Below are 20,329 nucleotides of genomic sequence, written 5' to 3' on the forward strand. Positions count from 1 at the left end.
GGGTTTTTGTAGTGATAAAGAAATACGCAAAAAATTTAATCTCACCAAGTCCACATGGCTTTTTCACAAACAGTTAGAGCTATGTTTGAAGTCTCACGGTGTTCCATTAGACAGACCAATTGAACACCACAGATACCACAAATTCTTCTACTCAAGAGAGACATCGAGAGGTTTTGTTTCAGAATTTTATCATCAATTACTAACGTCCTCGTATGAAACCCTCCAACTTGACTCTGTCTGGAGGAGGGATATACCAGACCTGGAAAATGACTTTGATTGGCAAGGAGCCTGGGCAAATGTCCGACTTACATCAAGGAACCCGGATCATCAACAAATCAATCTTAACTATATTCATATAGTGCTCCTTTAACAGTACTTACGGACACATACAGTAGGTACAAGGCCGGTAGGACCTCACGGCACACGCCAGACATTAAACTACACTATTGTACATAGAAACACCCTGAACACCCAGCACCGTGAAACAGCCAGCACCATGAAACAGCATATAGAAACAGCCAGCACCGTGAAACAGCATATAGAAACAGCCAGCACCGTGAAACAGCGTATAGAAACAGCCAGCACCGTGAAACAGCATATAGAAACAGCCAGCACCGTGAAACAGCGTATGGAAACACCCAGCATCGTGAAACAGCATATAGAAACAGCCAGCACCGTGAAACAGCATATAGAAACACCCAGCACCGTGAAACAGCATATAGAAACAGCCAGCACCGTGAAACAGCATATAGAAACAGCCAGCACCGTGAAACAGCATATAGAAACACCCAGCACCGTGAAACAGCATCTAATTGATTTAGCGGTGTGGCCTTCCTCCTGTGTTTCAGCAGCACGGTGTACAGTGTGTTTCAGCAGCACGGTGTACAGTGTGTTTCAGCAGCACGGTGTACAGTGTGTTTCAGCAGCACGGTGTACAGTGTGGTTGGTAGCTTGCAGAGGGAGGTGTGATATGAGAGAAGTGAAACATGTACACAATGAATAGACCTGGTGAGTGAGGTAAACGACATGGCCCCCCTAAGAACCACCAGGGTAAAAAATCGTGCTGAGCCGTCGATGCACTCCGAAATATTGGACGCTATGAAAACCAGAGACAAAAAATGCTCAGAATTTTGTAAAAGTCAGTCAAAGCTTACCAAAAGCACGAGCAGTGAACTCCAAGCCCACGTGACTGAACTCAAACTGGAAAGAAACCGACTAAGAAATGACCTAAACTCCATGATCAAAACTGCAAAAAAGAATTTTATCAATGACAAAACTGAGGAAAACAAAAACAAACCATGTGAACTTTGGAAATTACTCTATAATCAACTAGGCTGCAGTAAAAAACTTAAAACCAGATTCTCAAACATAAACATAAAGACGGACAACACGCTCATCACAGACAAGCTGGATGTAGCCAATTACTTAAACACTTTCTTCACAAACATAGCCACAACACTGGTAAACAAACTACCCTCCCACTCAGGGCATTATGGGGTAGAACACATAGTAGCATACTACAAAAACCTAGGGGTCCGCAAAGACGACTTCAAACTGGAAATGGTAACAACAGATGAGGTACTCAAAAAACTGAGCACCCTCCAATCTAACAAGGCCACTGGCCATGACAACATCCCCTCCAAATTCCTCAGAGACTCAGCAGCCGCCATCACCCCAGTCATCACACACATAATAAACCTCTCCATAAAACAGGGACACGTCCCCAAGGACTTCAAAATTGTGAGGGTGACTCCTCTGCACAAAAAGGGCAGCAAATTAGACCCAGGCAACTACCGCCCTGTTTCTATTCTTACCTCCATCTCGAAAGTCATGAAAAAAATAGTATACGAACAGGTCGAAAAGTACCTAGCGGAAAAAAATCGAATCTACGAATTCCAATCTGGCTTCAGAACATCCCACTCCACTGACACATGCCTTCTCTATTTGAACGACCACATCAAACAAGAGGTGGACGCGGGCAAATACTGCGGCATGGTCATGCTGGACCTACAAAAGGCCTTGGACACTGTCAATCACTCCATTCTGATTGACAAGCTAAAAGCAATTGGTTTTGATTGGTCTCTGACAAGAACAAGTTACAGGTTGAAAAAACCCTCAGCTCAGAACTTGGCAGAATCTTCACCTGGCTCGCTGATAACAAACTATCATTACACCTGGGTAAAACAGAGTCCATTCTCTTCGGATCAAATAACAAACTCAGCAAGACCGGCGGCTTCTCAGTTACAGTGGGTGACAATATTGTCACAAGGAAAGACTAAATTACATACCTAGGTTCCATCCTAGAGGCAAATCTTTCCTGTGACAAAATGGCATCCAATGTAATAATAAAAGTCAACCAACAAACTAGATTCTTGTACCGGATCTCCTCTCTGGTAAACAAGAATACCCTGAAGACTCTGGCAGGAGCACTCATTCAAGGGTACTACGACTATACTTGCATGGTACCAAAGTACCTCAAAGGCGCTAAAAACAAGATTACAAACATCACAAAACAAACTGGTCAGACTACTACTTGACCTTACTCCTAGAACCCACCTCACCCCTGCCAACTTTGACTACCTAGGATGGCTTAGAGTAGAAGACAGAGTACAGCAACTTGCAATGGGCCTGGTCTACAAGATACCCATGTACATGTCAAAATACTTCCCAAAGGTCAGTGAATACCACGACCACAACACCAGAGGGAGCTCCACAAATCATGTTAAACCCAGATTCGGCTCAAACAAGGGACTAAACACGTTTCGCAATTATGCCACATCAATGTGGAACGCCCTACCCAAAGCTGTAAAGGAATGTGAATCACTACCAATCCAATCTAATCCAATCCAACTTTATTTATAAAGCGCTTTAACAGCCACAGGGGCACAAAGTGCTGTACAGAGGGAGCATATTAAAAACTATAAGCAGCGGGAGCTCCAGTAGCTCACCACGTACCGCGAGTGCTATTTCAGCGCCGTGGACAACCGTGCTCGTCACGGATCTGGGGCTGAGCGCGTTCGAATCCCGGACGGCAGCCGTGCCTTTCCCAGAGTGTCTTCCCCCCCATCTGAACCCTTTCAGCCTGCTTCTGTCGGTCGAACTTGACCAAGAATGCGATGAAAAAGCGATAAACGCTAAAAAGAACCAGCTGACTGGTCAAAGTAAAAAAAAAAAAAAAAACTATAAGCAGCACTAAAAATAGATAAATTAAAAAAAAAAAAAAAAACAAGAGTAGTAAAACAGAGAAGAAAAACAATAGGTAAACATAGGCAGCAATACAAATTTAAATAGATCAGAATACTTTAAAAAAATATATATATTTAAAAGCAAAGGACACAGTAACAAAACGATACAACAACAACACAGTAAGACAATAAGATCATAAAATCAACAAGCTACATGGTGTCGAAAGCCAGAGAGAAAAGGTGGGTCTTAAGGAGGCCTTTGAAACGGGGCAGTGATGGCTGATGGGGCCTGCCTAATCTGCAGTGGCAGCTCGTTCCACATTTTGGGGGCGACAACGGAGAAGGCACGGTCCCCCCTGAGCTTACGCCTAGTTGTAGGCACTACTAGGAGCAGCTGGTCAGCTGACCTGAGAGAGCGAGAAGGTGTATAGACCTGCAACAGCTCAGAGAGGTAGGGTGGGGCAAGGTCATGAAGAGCTTTAAAAGCAAATAAAATAATTTTAAAATGAATCCTAAAGTGCACAGGGAGCCAGTGCTACCCACTTTCAAAACCACTCTCAAAGAACACCTACGGGAGACTGCAATTCGAAACTGGCCCCTGTAAATGTCCTAACCCAACCCCCTCCAATGTACAGTAAATGACCTAACCCAAGAATACACGAGACCCTCTTCTTAGAACCAAGTATGGTTTCGTCGATATTCCAATGTACAGTTTTGCTTGTACAGTTGTACAGTTTCCCCCACCCCACCCCGCCTACCCAACCCCCTCCCCCCACCCCACCCACCCAACCACCTCCAATGTACAGCCCCCCCCACCCCACCTACCAAACCTCCTCCAATGTACAGTTTCTACGGCAAATGTATATACTCTCTTTTTTAGACTCTTTTTGTATCACAAACGGTACTGTATTTGCAAATCTGGTACGTCATAAATGTATAGATGTAGCAGTACTGTATGTCATATATGTTATGATGAATTGAAAATGGGGGACCCTGATGTAAACAAGACGAAAGTCTTTCTCTGGACTGCATCCCCTTAACAATTGTGTGTATTGAGCTGTACTGTACTGTACCCATTCTGCAATCTGTTAATAAAGTTTTCAATCAATCAATCAGGTTCCACCAGTGAAGATCAAACCTATACATGTTACAGCCAAACTGTATTGTGTAGGTTCATAATCATTGATGGAGGTATCAAATCTAATAAAATGTAGGTTTATTTGTCACATGCTCTGTCTTACAGCGTGTAGTGAAATATTTCTTGTCAACTCCAGAAGTGTACTACTATAAAATAGGTGAAAGTGAAAACAATATATAGTGAATGGGCTGTCAAATATAATCATAGATGGGTTGTACTGGTTTGATGGTCAGTATGTGCCAAGGATTGGACATGTGTGTTCATATGTGTATTCACAGTGTATAGAATTTTATAAATATAAGAACATAGAATATCTTATCAACCCGGCATACACCTCCATCTTTGTTTTCATTGTAGCCATGAATGAATGAGTTCAAAACATGAACACGTTATCCTCTCAGCTCCGCAGTGTTCGCTCGCAACCGGTCTTCGATGGGTACTGTAGTAGTTACCATGGAAATTAGTCAAGCTTCAATTGCATTAGGTACAGAGTCTCGTACTAAGGCCATGTTTAGACGGAGAGAGTTTGAACAGAAACCGCAAAAGTCGACTTGCGGTCTCACTTTTAATGTTGCGTTTAGAGACTAGTGTTTTGGGATGGAATTCTGCGTGCAGACGAGGCTGTAAAGACTCGAGACGACGGAGCCGTGAAGACCCGCCCTACTCTGCCTCTGATTCGCAGACTGTGGGTGGGGGAATGTGATTGGACCAAAGCAGAGTCACTCGCAGACAGTGGCTCCAGTCACTAATAGTTGCGATAGCCGCAGGACAGATTCTTGTGTATTTAAAAGTACTGCCAATGTAGCCTTCAGGTGATCGCCATGGATAGAATCAGACATGCTTTGTTTACGCTTCTAGGCTACTGGCGCATGCCTGTGATGTAAGCAGTACGCGCGACGAGAGCCTTGAGAACCCTTTCGTCATAGTTTTATGCGGTTTGACAGTTTAGATGATAGCGCAAAGGTTTATCGTTTCTAGGAATTCCACCCAGGAAGGTGGTCTCACTTTTTTGCGGTTTCTCCCCGTAAAAACGCTGTTGCCGTATAAACAAAAGGCACATCCGATTTTTTTTTTTTGCGGATTCACCTGCTAGCGTTTCCGTCTAAACAGGGCTGTTTCATAAGAACTTCAAATGTAAAAACGCAGATCTCATTTAAGTCTGCTCAATTCTGCTCACAACAAATGTTGGACCAATTGAATAAGTGGAACCACATAAACCTGCTACCTTGAGAAACTCCTATGGTAAATAGACCATAGGCAAGAGACCGCCTGCAACCAGGTGGGCGACTCCCCAGGTCTATAAACACCAACAACTTTTACCTCACTGTTTATGGCGAAACAAATAAACAACCAACAACCTTTACCTCACTGTTTACAGCAAAACAAATAAACAAACAATAACAACTTTTACCTTACGATATACGATAAACAAAAGTCATTACAGCACATTGCCCAGTGTTTCCCCCTAAGGAAGGTAATGCACTTGGACATTTATAACACGTGTTTTGAGGCCTGATCTGGCAGTTGGTCTGTGTTTGGGCTGACTGTGTGTCTGTGTGTGCGTGTGTGTCTGTGTGTGCGTGTGTGTCTGTGTGTGCGTGTGTGGTCACATCAGGGCTACACTCTGGCGGAGGAGGAGGAGGACCCTCTAATCTTCCAGCATCGACAGCTGCGCGGTAACCAAGGTGACACGCTGGTCAGCGGGCCGGTGGAGGCGGGACCAATGAAGAAGCTTCACGTCAGCACCACCGCACTGCAGAAGGTCAGGAGGGAGAACTGACGCACAGTTTTAGTTTTGCTTACATTAAAATGTTCCTTATGTTGTTCCCTGATTGTTGTACCTTTGCAAAGTCCAGTTTCACCTGTGTCTTTGCTTTTGCAAGTTTAATGACCAGTGACCACCTCCATTGATTGACAGGCAGTTCGCTTGTTGGATACGGAGGGCGTAGTGCTAATGCTCTACATAGCCTAACAGTGCCAATCTCAACAATCTCTGTTTCACCGTCTCATCGGAAAACATAAATAAAGTACTAATCAACCACAGGAAAAAGGTACATAATGTATGTTATGTTATAGCTGTAAGTAATATATTATATATATATATTTCTTTACATATACAAGTATTGTATATGTAATATAATGACGTTTTGGCAAAAGTCCAAAACAAACACCGCAAACTGGAGTCCAACCAACAATCCTTGTGGGCGAGTGCTCTCACCACTAACCAACACACAACAGCAACCCACCCACACTGATACACACACACAGCAGTACCAGGATTATGTAATGTACCTATTGATTCTATATAATGATTCTTATTATAGATGGGCATTTGAAGAGTTCAGTGTAAACTAGGGATGCTCGATATTGGCATTTTTGTACCTATATCGATATTGTCCAACTCTTAATTTCCGATACCGATATATGCAGGGTTTCCCCCCCCCCAAAAATGGAATAATTTCAGGTAATTAACATTACATATCTCTTGTTGTAGAATTAACACAACATTATGCATACTTTTGACAATAAATAAAATCAGAATTTGTTCTTACTTGCGTGCCTGGGTAAATAAAGGTTATAGAAATGTAAAAAAAAAGAAAAAAAAAGGTTTTTGAAAACCGATACCGATATTTTCCGATATCACATTTTAATGCCGATATCGGCCGATAATATCGGACATCCCTAGTGTAAACCCTTTTCAAGAGGATTGTTCATCAGATTGCGTACAAAATCTGGCACCTCCGCATGTCAGACCATTCCACGCACATTTCTAGTTGGACACGTGTCTGAGGTCAGCTCCTGGATATTCCCTCATGATCCCCAACCAACCTATGATAAGTGGCTGGGTCTGATATATAATATGATATCAAAAAGGAAGAGAGCACACAGATCATCTTTAGAAACATTTTAATAGGGTGCAAAAAATCTGTCTGAAGAAGACACTGTTGTGTTGAAACGTTTGTGATTTTTTTGCACCCTATTAAAATAAATCAAATGATCTGTGTACTCCAGTAGCTTCCTTTGTGATGATTATATGGTCCATGTGTGAGTAGCACGGGTCCTCATCTGAACAGGTTTAGCGTGCAGACTCTCAAATAATGTGATATATTGATACAGTTTATTGTATGTGGTTACTGATGTAATGCCATGAATATGGATGCTCTTATCTCCAGGCCATCAGGCTGCTCAACGAACAATAAACACTATGCAACAACCATCAAATGCACACAGCACACACATCCACACGCACACACTCACTTTAAACAAACAACTCACTGCAGCACCCACTTTACACACTTTAGAACACCTAAACACACTTTACACTTTATATTTATTGGTAAAGGATTTGCACTACAACTCGTACACCTTACTGTAAATTGTACCTAAATTGTACCTCATCCCATTTCTGCTCTGCACTATATAGTATTGTATATTAGTACATTGCATAGTATATTGTATATTGTATGGTAACTCAGTTACTTCTATTCTGCATCGAACATTGTACATATGTCTATACTGAACACTGTGACCTCTATTTTTACTTCTATTTTACATGCTATACTATTTTATTTCATACTTATCTTGTCTAACACAGTCTCTGGAGCGAAACAGTAAGAAGCATTTTGTATAAAAGTATTCTGTACTTCTGTATGACAACTATTAAAGAAACTTGAAACTCTTCCATTATTGGTTGATTGAGAACCAATCGACCTCTCCTCATTCTTCCAGCCTATGCTGTGAGTCCCTCATTATGGGAGGATATGGAAGTGAATGGTTGTCTCCCCACACTGTTTGACGCTGATGAAGACGGACCCTGCACCCAAACGTTACAATAAAGCCTTAAATCATTAGTGTTCTACTAAATATCTGAAGTCTCTCCCTGATTCAAGCCCTACTCTGAGAGCATCGGGCAGGCCTACATTTAATTTTTGATGTGGGCTGGTTGGAGCTTGTGTGTGTAACCTCTCCCTATAAGTCGACGGGTCTCTCTCTCTCTGTGTGTCTGTCCTCAGGCGTGGGGCGCGGCCAGGAAGGTGTCCAAGGACGACTGGCTGGAGTGGCTGAGACGTTTGAGTGTAGTGCTGCTCAAGGAGTCCTCCTCCCCAGCCCTGCGATCATGCTGGTCCCTGGCCCAGACCTACATCCCCTTAGCCAGGTGCAGCCTCTCTCCCCCATGGCCCTGCCTCAGCCCTTCACTCCTCTGCCTTTCTCTCTCTCGCTCTCGCTCTCTCCTCTACCTTCCACTTCATCACAGTGAGTCTCTGCTGTCTTGATTCCTCATATTAGTTACAGGCCAGCTAGAACCAGAGGAGCTCTTAAAATGGCTGCATTTTGAATTTGGGTTCACCTTTTTATTAAAAAAAATAATAATAAAACTTAACACAGTGTTACTGTAGTGTTAAGCCATAAAAAAACTGGGCAAAAGATTTTACAGGGGTCCTTTAAGATAATATTAGATACAACTTCATAGTCCGTTCACATAAATTTGTCTTGCATCACATGCTTTCACAATCAATTGAATAACACGATATAACATTAAAACATCTGGTATGATCACATGCTCCAACAATCATCACAATGATTGGAAGTTGCTTACTTGGTAGAGCCAGATGTCATAATGACGCTGCCCACTACCCTCACACAATTTTGGAAGAACTATAACCGGCAGGTTATTTTAATTTCCTGATGCCTCGATCGTCTCTCGATTAGCGTCCCACTCTCTCTCGCCAGATAATGGAGTAACCAGAAGTAAAAGATCAGCCCCTCCCCTCCGTGTGTGTTTGGTGGAGTGACAATCTTTGACTGGCCTTGTCTGACACTGCCATTTTCACATCAGTGTATTCCTCCTTGTGCAGACATTTAAAGCTCTGGCCTGATGACATGGACAGACCTGGCTGTCAGCTCATTTTACTAAGTCGTAAAGCAACTTTTTTCAAATACAAGAGAGACCCAGAGTTGAATTCCCCTTTAAATGTTGATAATGTGAAAGACCGGGGAAAAGAAATTACATTAAACTACATGCAAGAAATGTATAAATCAGAAAATGTTTACATGAAAAAAAATCAAGACAAGACTTGATTCTATGGTGAAGGTGGAGCAGAGAAGCACTATGTTCCACCGTGAGGAAAGGTCAGCAGCATGTGTCTTCCTCCACAGGGACCTGTTCAACGCAGCCTTCCTGTCGTGCTGGTCGGAGCTGAGTGAGGACCAGCAGGACGAGCTGATCCGCAGCATTGAGCTGGCACTCACCTCCCAGGACATAGCCGAGGTCACCCAGACCCTGCTCAACCTGGCCGAGTTCATGGAGCACAGTGACAAGGTCAGCGCCATGGGATACCACAGAGATGTATTGTTGTTATTATGATTATAATAATAATAACAATTCTTCTTCGTATAATAATAATAATAATAATAATAATAATAATAATAATTATTATTATTATTATTATTATTATTATTATTATTATTATTATTATTATTATTATTATTATTATTATTATTATTATTATTATCATCATTATTGTCCTTATTATTATTATAACAATGATAATAAGAATGATTACTATGGTTATTATTATTGTAATTTATTGTGGTGCAGTGATTGATAGATTAGAGACAATGTGCGAGACAGTTCATTGAATAGTTAAAAAAACATTAAAAGACAACAATCAATTAATCAAATCATCTACAATAATCTGTGGTAAACATCTAGAGAAAGTATCATCAGAAACACTCTGCTCTGCCCTGCTCAGGTAAGGCAGCATTCTTTTTCTGTTTCCAAAATCATCTCCGGCACATCTTTCTGCATAGAATGAATGAATGAATGATTTTATTTCGGTCTTCTTTTACAAAGCATAGTAGTAGAACATAAAAAAATAAGAAAAATTACAGAAAAGGTGTAGGCTGAAGCCGAGGCTTATAATTGCCTACCCTTTTTACATTACATTATTTACACACAAAAATATACAAAAAGAAACATAATTCAGCAAAGGTTACAAACGTTTCATAGTTTTATGTTATATATATACCGGTATATGTTTTTTCTTTTTCTTTTTCCCTTTGTCACTATTTGAATACAGTTATGTTATAGATAAAATATAATTAGGATAATAATGAGGTTTTATATGTATGTATCACCTTATATTTGAGTAATTTCTTAAAAGTATATAGCGAACTACACATTTTTACTTCTTTGTCAAAGTTATTCCATAGTTTTGCCCCTTTAACAGATATACATCAACTTTTTATATTTGTCCTTGCCTTTGCGATATTGAATACACAAGTTGGCATGGCACGTTAACTCATTGATCGCCACGCTGGTAATGTGATATGACTATGTGCTGCCACGCATTAAACCTATGGAGTCGCTCACCTTGTTTTCAGGGCTATAGCTATATATATATTATAGCTATGGATGCAATACTACGGCCCATTTGGCATCGAGTATCTATTGTTCAAGATGTGAAAAAGAAATTATTTTTCCAGAGCGGTTTAGGGTAATTCCTGGGAGGCTAGTAATAGGCTGCAACGCATATTATACTTAATCCATTGGCATTCCGTCCCTATACACGCTACAATAAAAAATTCAAATGCATATGATCGGTATATTATGTTCCATCATGAATGCAGGAAAGGGGGGCGGGGGGTCGTTTCTGATTAATTGATTGTCAATAACGGCATTCGTTAGTACAACAGCATAAGCTGATCAGGGCGATGGCTATGAAAACAAGGCACAATCAAGCTGAAATTGACGTAAAATTACCCTTACCTGTGGCCGGTGAGATTCCAAAAAGAATATTCCAATTATTTGATTGCCATCTGTTAGATCGTATGTCCATTTGGGCCACGACATAACCCACCACAGCATAATGAATCGGGGGTCCCGAAAACTATTCAATGCGATCGGGTAAAGCCCTCGGTCCAGCTCACTAGAAAAGTCCACCGGATGAATTTCATCGACACACAGAGTCTCAAAGGGAGTGCAACATCGGCCGCATATCACCAGGTGGCGGTATTGGACTTTTGCGATCTCAGACTCATTCCCTATGGTTACACAGGCTCCCTGGATGGATAACGATTGGAAATAGCGAATAAAAGAAATAACAATCAAATAACGTATATATACGTGGTTGGCGTTCAACGATTGGCGGTATTACGTTACCATTGATAATTAGCAGGCTCGATGTCGGGTCAATGTAACATAATAAGGAGACGGTAGCCAAAGTAATCAACAAAGAATATTTAATTAATAATTACCATGGTTTGAACAAAGGAAATATAAAGTAACGACAGACAAGAACACATACAGATGAAGCTCTTCAGAATCAGGTCCCTTCTGCCACTCCTATGTCACTTTAGAAATAGCACAGGTGTTAATTTTCGGGGGCTGGTGGCCGTAAACAAAGCAAGGGTACTTAACTTAAGTGCTTCCCCAGGGAGGGGGTGGGGGTCTACTGCCCTCAGACCCCCAAGATAATTTTTATATGGGCAGTCTGACTTGGGCTACTGTACCATATATTAGTGTTGCAATGCATGATAAATAAACAGTGAAAAAAGCTAAGAAATTGGATGTGGCTGGGACATTTGGGACGAATAAAAATGTAAGATGAAAATCTCCCCAGCATGTGGCAGGCAGTGGAGGTGTGAAATCCAGCAATAGGAGTCACAAAGTGGAGTGGTGGAGTAGTGGTAGAGTAGCAGTAAATGCTTGACTTCTAAGAGCTTCATCTGTACTGCACAGGATCAGCACAGGACAAAAGGGAAGGCAGGATACTTATACATGAGGATGATGAGGGAATGACGAGACAAGACACCTGGGTTAATTACAAATGGGTACAGCTGGACTACAAAACCATGACAGGGAACTACAGCTAGACACGACACATCACACTAGGAACGCCTGATCAGGGCACAAACAGACCCCACACATAGCAGGCGGACAAACACGTATTAAATCGCTGTTGGCAGGGAATGAGTTAAAGCCGCACATCACCAAAAAACAATGCAGATTTATTTTGTACATCCAAAAACTCGAAATAGTTTTGCACACATTCATTTAGTTTGACAGTTATTGAGAGTACATTCGTTTTAATATGGTGGCCATATTGTACAAATAAATCAACATCGTTCTTTGGTGAAGTGCCCCTTTAACTAAGTGAAACACTCCTACCTCTGCTGTCAGTCTGTGGAGACAGTGGAAGCTGTCATTCACACAATGCGATACGATACTGATATTTGGCCCTCGATAACAATAATATCATGATACACGATATCTGCGATAATTGATATATTGCAAGAAATTTCATCTATGATACATCACAATATCTGTGTAGCTGAAGAAATTCCCATAAAAAGGCAAAAGGCTGGAATTATGTATTTATTCAGAGGAGAATTGACATGAAAGCTTATCAGATTATTTAGTGCACATCCCAAAGTGGTCAATTGTACATTAAACAATGTGCAACTAATTCAAATTTTGTATACACAGAGTTTAGGAAATTATGTAACTGGCAGATGGATTAGATGTACTGACATTTCCTGGCCACAAAATGTTGTAATTTATTGTTGTCATTATACTGTATGTGCTCTGCACGTCATTGAGCCGGACAAAGTGATGTGAGAAGTGTCCTGCTGGTTCTTTAACAATGTCTTTCCGTTCCCCAGGGCCCTCTGCCTCTGAGAGACGACAATGGCATCGTGCTGCTCGGCGAGAGAGCTGCCAAATGTCGCGCCTACGCCAAAGCCCTGCACTACAAAGAGCTGGAGTTCCAGAAAGGGCCCTCTCCCCTCATTCTGGAGTCCCTGATCAGGTAGGACGTCTAAAGGCTATAGAGTCGTAGCGGAAGAAAACCTACACCACTGTTATCGCTTCATCTGTTTATGCAATGTTTCTTTGTGGGGTAAATTCTGGCTTATTCTACGTGATATGTGAATATGGTAATCACGCGTTTTGTCCAATCACTGGAAAATGGGTGTGGACCAGTTGATTGAATGGGTGTGAATGGTACCGGTAGATGTTAAGTGGACAAGTCACAGACAACAATGTGTTCATTGGTGGTAAAGCAATAACAAGCAAGAAAGATAATTTTTTATATTTTTATCTCAATGAGACTTCCTGGCTAAATAATGGTTAAATAACAATTAATACAATTTTATACAACTCTGGACGATTTTTGTTAAGTTCCGAGTTAAGAAACTATAGTCTAAACCTTTTAAATGATTTTTTTCCAGCACCTGACGTTTATTAAATGGGCAGTGTTCCTTGCTCCCTTGTGACATCACAACGAGCAATAATTTTGAACCACTTTTTATATATTTAAAGCTTGTTAATCTGAAAACTTCAAACCCCGGCCAAATGACGAGGAGCAGCCGTGTAACTTCCCCTCAGCGCCTAAATGACATTTCAGACACTTCAGCCAAATCCATATAAAGACTAGGCACAACCCATTTTCCACAATATCCCCCCTTTAATATTGATTAATGATGACATAAGTGACAGTTTTCAAAGGAGAAATAAGTGGTTGTCCCACATAAAACGTGAACTCATCGACTTCATTTTACCACAGTATTTCATTGAAAAGCATAATGTTACTCTAAGAGTATTTTCTTTGCGGTAATTAGCCCCAACTGCAGAGGAGACTTTTCTTTCATGGATCAGCGGGAGACGTCCACTGTATATTTGAATTGGACCGAGTAACCATTTAACTGTATTTCAGCTTTGGTTTAAAAACCACAAAATCACTTAAGTGGAAAACCTGCAGTTCTAGAGGCCATTTCCTTTGGTTTGCCGGTCTCAGTTTGTGGTGGAATGTGGCACATGGCTCCTGAAGAGGAAGGCCAGGCGTCGAGTTGTTCAAAGCGGACCCTTTGTTCGCCTCGCAGACTAATTGTAAATTCTATGAGAACACCCGGTTACGTCCCATTAGCCTGAAATCATTAGACTTTTGTTCGGGGTGCCGAATTTCTATTTTGGCCCACGCTGACCCCTCAGGATGTATCTGTAAGGACTCGATAATGTGTAACCCAGCAGTCCCTCAAGCGGTTCTGCGAGGAAATCGACTGGTATATGGAACTGTTGAGCTGCTGCGTGTGCACCACGTGATGCTTGGATTATTGTCCTCGTGGATAGAAAGACGAATCACTGTGAAATACGTCGGCTGCAATTGGATATACTTTTGGACGCGGCAACGCATTCCTGGGAGAGTGAATGTGTTGCGTTGAAAGCCGTCATCATTTCCATTCACTTCTGCAATGACTGTATTGGTGGCATTGGTGGATATTCCACTAGTGTGAGAAATCCTCAGCATTAATGAGGATCTACTTATAACTATCTGATGAGACCAAACATTTAAAAAGATTTAAATATGTTTTCTGCAAAATATCATACAGTCTCTATAGTAAAGTATAGGAGTTTTTGAACGTGGGGGCCAAATGGAATATCTCTTGAAAGCATGGTTTCCATTCTCTTCTGTGATGACTTGAGTTTAAATCATCAATTTCCCGGCATCCTCCCGACATCCCATCACCACCCACTCCCGACCCTGGCAGTAGGTAAACGTGCAGAGGAAGCCGTGGCTTATACGACACGAGGAAGCCAAAAGGCAACCCTTTTTGTCTGCCTCTGCACACATCTGTGTGTGCACATACCTCTGCTCTTTGTGTTGTCTTCATTTTAATGCATGCATCTGTGCTCTGTTGTTGTCATGTCAGAGCTTCTTGTTGATAGTGTCTCCCTGCACGCCGTGTTCCACACAGACGGCACTACTGCTGCGGAAGAGCAGGCAAATCATCTTTTGACATTTGAGTTTGTCTTTGATAACGGCCATTGATTCTTTATTTAGTTTACACAGAAAAAGGGTAAAAAATCAAAACTGTGTGCACTGTTGCCTCCACTTAGAGCTGGGAGGTATACTGAATATGCATAGGTATCGATTTTTACTATACTGCTGTCCACAATATATATTAATATTGTAAAAATATATATACATATACAAACTGTTTATCTTTAAGTTAATCAAAATAAGATTCCTTGCAGCAGTATTTAAAAGGTAAAAGAAAACTGACCATTTTGAATCAAATAGGACCATGACAATTGTATTACAAGATAAAGAAAAAAAAAAAAAGAATATGTCATATCATGATGTAATTTGCACTGGTAAAACTATACCTTTATACTGTCAAAACTAAGGAAAATGTAGTGATATATTTTGGTCCCCACTATTAATTATTGTTCTCATTGTTAACAATGGTAGCTGATAACACACGGCAGTTATCACTAAAATGGTAAGAATGCTACCGGTACGATCAGTCTGTTGAGGCTGCTGCTGTTGCTTGGCTCATGCTGTGTATGAGGTTGTTCTAACCTGTGATCCTGTTGACATGGGCAGCATACATACGCACTGCTTAGGTTGGCAGTCTCTGGCTCTAGGACTAGTGAGTTGTGCGTGTCCTTGCGCATTCTTTTGTGCATTCCTGTTAATAAATTCAAGGACATTGAAATACATTGAACTACAGAACTCTTCAAGGCACAATTTGAGTAAAAAAAATAGTCAGTATAAAAACAAGCAAGCACGCACAGACACGAGACAACCCGATTCTCGGCAGTGGTACCTCTGGCGTGGTCAGTTGTCCCTATGAGCACAATTGTCAGTGTTTGCGGGTTGGAAGCGGTGGGGCTATGAGTCCTGGTCGTTGCAATAGTAACCCCTACTGGTTTGTTGAGTGCCTGTTCAGGGGGAATTAATAGTTTACACCCTCCCCAGACCAACAGGGTAGTCTACACCCTCCCCAGACCGACAGTAGGGTAGTCTACACCCTCCCCAGACCGACAGTAGGGTAGTCTACACCCTCCCCAGACCGACAGTAGGGTAGTCTACACTCTCCCCAGACAGACAGTAGGGTAGTCTACACTCTCCCCAGACAGACAGTAGGGTAGTCTACACTCTTCCCAGACTGACAGTTGGGTAGTCTACACCCTCCCCAGACCGACAGTAGGGTAGTCTACCCTCCCCAGACCGACAGTAGGGTAGTCTACACCCTCCCCAGACCGACAGTAGGGTAGTCTACAATACACCCTCCCCAGACCGACAGTAGGGCAGCGCAATGACCAGGAGGAAATTGGCATAACAACTAAATTGGGGGATTGGAGAAAAGGCACACAAACCTTTTTGATTAATTAAATTAAATTTAAGAAATTGCCTCTATATATTATTACCGTAATTCCTCGAATAGTGACCCGGGCTTGTATTTGTTTCAACTGTAGCGGGTACCAGGCTTTTATTGAAAGGAGGCATGTATAAGAGAGAGGCCTATATTTCTCATTTTCAAACTTTTTTTGAAAATGTCAGTTTGAACCCAGTAAAATGTACTGGGTTAATTTATTGAAACCAAGTCCTGTATGAAATAGTAAACAGTGCAATTACTGGTGGTCACTGGTCATTTCAACATTTTCAAAGTGAAATCAAGTAACTTTACCTGAGTAAAATACTTCTCTAGCCAACCTTTACTGGCCACAAACGCCTTGCCTCCATCACCCACTGTTGGGTAGATTTCCATTGCTTTTCTTTGTATCATTTTGTGCGATACACGGTTGTGTTTGTCGCGCAATGCATAAATCCACTCGGAAAGTAGTGTCTCCATCTCCTCGCTCACTTTTTTTCTCCCTCCAGTCATGCAGGCTCTTTTACCGTCAGCTCTGGAATCAATGTTAAAGTGCTTTGCGGCTTTCTCTCCTGAATGCTCCGCCACATACCTCAAAACTTCCTCTTTAAACTTAACGTCAAACTTTCGTCTCTGTTTAGTACCGGTAGCCATGCTTGCTCTGTTGTTGTGTTACGTGCTGCGCGCAACCCGTGTTCCATATACGGAAGTAAGGGGAGGTTCGCTCATGCGTATATTAGTAACCCGGAACGCGGAAGTGAAACTCCGTTGGGGAAAATATACAAATATACCCGGCTTGTATTAGGAGGTCGGCTTATAATTGCTTATTTCAACAGCGCACCCGGTCATTAATAGAGTCGGTTTTTAATTGAATACAGGTCACTATTAGAGGATTTACGGTATGTAACTGAGAACAGTAATTACTTTTAATTTAATCATTTAATATTTTAGCTTTTGCGAGAAAAGTTTTCACAGGAGTCTAACATTTCAAACGCCGGGCTGCTTACCAACTATATGACGTAAGTAATTTCTTGTTCTTGTCAAACCAAATCATACAAAGATGGTACTTGAGATGTAACCAAGATTAACCTCTTCCTCATGGAAATCCACTACTTTCAACAAACCGAGGAGAACGAGAAAGAAAAACCATTCAGTCCAATGTGCTCTTTACATTACTAAATTGATGAATGACCGACATGCCTCCAGAGTAATTTGAGAGTGTAGGTAAAATGAACTCATAATACGTTATTGTCCGTAGAAAGTGATATTTTTCTAACACTACGGGCAGTTTAGCCAGATTTTTATGGTATTTTCTTACTTTCAAATTTAATCTAGGAATTAATCATACTGACTCATAAAGCATTATATAATGGCCAGATTGATATTTTTTGGCATTCCAGCAACAATCTCCAGCATCAACCAACAAATTGTAATTGACTGCGGGACATGCAAACACGTGTTCCCAACATGCTTTTAAATGTGCTCACTTTGTGACCTATCAGGAATGGGCCATGGAAAGTATGTGTGTACTGGCACCTTTGGTAGGGACTTTTATCATATACATTCATCAGTATATTTAATATACTATGTCATGAGCCAGTTTTTGCTCTAAGCTGCTGAGTTACACCTGGTGGATGAAAAGTAGGGGTGCAAACATGTATTAGGTTACTTATTGACCTCTATATAGTATTATGCTGCCAGCCAGCCTGTGGGTATCTGCCAGGCTACTTATTAACTCATTCAGAGCCACGCCCATATGACCAAATTAGGGCTTGTATGCCAGCGCTTTAGTCAATGGGAGGACAGGGATATTTGCGAACGCTTAAACTATATCTTAAATTATGGCTATGGGTCTAATACACCCGTCGCTTATCAATGACTTGCTTGCAGTCAACATGTACGAAACTGATTGTTTTTTCATCTGTACATTTTCCGTTTTATACCGTTTTGAATACGAGTTTTGGAGATTTCTAGTAATTCCAGAGAAAGACACGATAATAGCCCTTTAGTGGAAGTAATTTTTCGGCTGATTTATTAATCGTTTTCAAATAAACGCTAGATTAACGATAGTATATGTGTCCTCATGTACGAAGAGAAGCAGGGTCTGAAAAATCGCTTCTCCGTACTTTGGTCGCCGCGAACCTCACACACACACGCACACACGCTCTGATGGCGGAGAAAGGAACATCTGATTACCCCAAGATTCGTAACATAAAGGCCTTACCTCACATCTGATGTCATGCAAAATGATTTATCCAATTCCTGATTGCCATTCCAAATATCGATCGCGTCCATTGATCCAACATTATAGTCCAAAACACATAATCCACGATGCTCCCAGTGGGGGGGACTCAATGCAATATTATCCAGCTGCATGCCCGAGAAGTAAAACCTGGACCGGACTTATTTTTTTGATGCACAGTCCCAGCCAATCCAATCCAATGATGTGCAATACCATCCGAGAGATGATAGGCGGCGGTATTTGCCCTTTCCGAGCTCAGACCCATTCCCAATGATAACGTCAGGCTGGATGGATGAAAAATGTATGGATATCGCTAATAAAAGAAATGGCGATTAAAACCCGACTATACCCGTGCTTGGCACGCAAGCGATGGCGAGTTAACCCGACTATACTCGTGGTTGGCACTGAATGGGTTAAGAGACATATATATTAGGGATGTTCGATATTGGCTTTTTTACCGATATCCGATATATACCGATATTGTCCAACTCTTAATTTCCGATACCGTTATTCAGATTCAGACAACTTTATTGATCCCACGTGGGGCAATTCATATTTGTAGCTTCACACGTAACAAGTAACAAAAACAACAAAACATCTCAATGACAGCACAGCAAAAACAACATTCCATGTGATACACAACCGATACCGATATATGCTGGGTCCCCCCCCCCCCCCCCCCCCAACATTTTTATAATTTCAGGTAATTAACATTACATATCTCTTGTCGTGGAATTAACACATTATGCATACTTTTGACAATAAATAAAATAAGAATTTGTTCTTACTTGCTTGCCTGGGTAAATAAAGGTTAAATAAATTAAACAAATTTAATACCGATAATTTCCGATATTACATTTTAATGCCAATATCGGCCGATAATATCGGACATCCCTAATACATATATATATAATTGATTCTAGTGCACAATTGTCAGACTGGACTGCGTGAAAAACAAACACAAAACAAATGTACTGCAAAACAATTACACAAGTACTCATTAAAGAAAGGAACAGATAATCGATCAGAGAAAATGTTGATTTGTTACATCCTAGTGAACCCATCCATAACACAGGTCCATTTTAATTCCACTTTATACCTTTACAATCCATCTGCAATCAGATCTCCAGTTCAGCTCTTGCAAATGGCTGATCCTTGTTTCAAAAGCATAGTCCTCCATTTTCCTTTCAGCACAATGAAATAGGCTGAACTGAAATAAGTAGATTTGTGTTGTAAAATTGTCTCTATGGTGGTGCTGGTTGCACAGAATTGTCTATTTGATCCAACTTGGGGGTATTTCTATGCATATAATGCTGTGCTACACAGTTATACTCTCACAATAATTGTGCTCACTGTGAAGGGACCGTTTTTAAGACCAACCATGGGCGTATCGTTCTCTGCCTATTCATTATGATGAAAGTCTACATATCCTCCGTCCCGTAACACTTTGATATTATCCACTGTCATCGTTTCCACTCACTACTCTCACCCTTGTATTTCTGGTGTCTTCGACCATTTGTATGAAGAAATCTGTTTTCCAGGCATCTACTGTAATTGGTGGTTCGCCTCCTTTTCATCTGTGAGAGTGTCTGGAATAGTGTTTCT

The 20,329-nt window shown here is 41.2% G+C and overlaps 1 protein-coding gene across 3 annotated transcripts in view; it reads left to right on the forward strand.

Annotated features, from left to right (window-relative positions):
• Positions 1–20,329, forward strand: part of mtor (mechanistic target of rapamycin kinase) — a 368,371-nt gene that overhangs the window by 125,738 nt on the left and 222,304 nt on the right. For all 3 annotated transcript variants that reach the window (XM_084334134.1, XM_084334136.1, XM_084334135.1), the window contains exons 25-28: positions 5,939–6,085; positions 8,337–8,479; positions 9,481–9,643; positions 12,988–13,133. In XM_084334134.1, the coding sequence (XP_084190260.1) occupies positions 5,939–6,085; positions 8,337–8,479; positions 9,481–9,643; positions 12,988–13,133 (599 nt within the window). The remainder of the gene's footprint in view (positions 1–5,938; positions 6,086–8,336; positions 8,480–9,480; positions 9,644–12,987; positions 13,134–20,329) is intronic.

Source organism: Notolepis coatsorum (genome assembly GCF_963971535.1).
Source record: "Notolepis coatsorum genome assembly, chromosome: 17".
In the NCBI taxonomy this organism is placed as follows: domain Eukaryota; kingdom Metazoa; phylum Chordata; class Actinopteri; order Aulopiformes; family Paralepididae; genus Notolepis; species Notolepis coatsorum.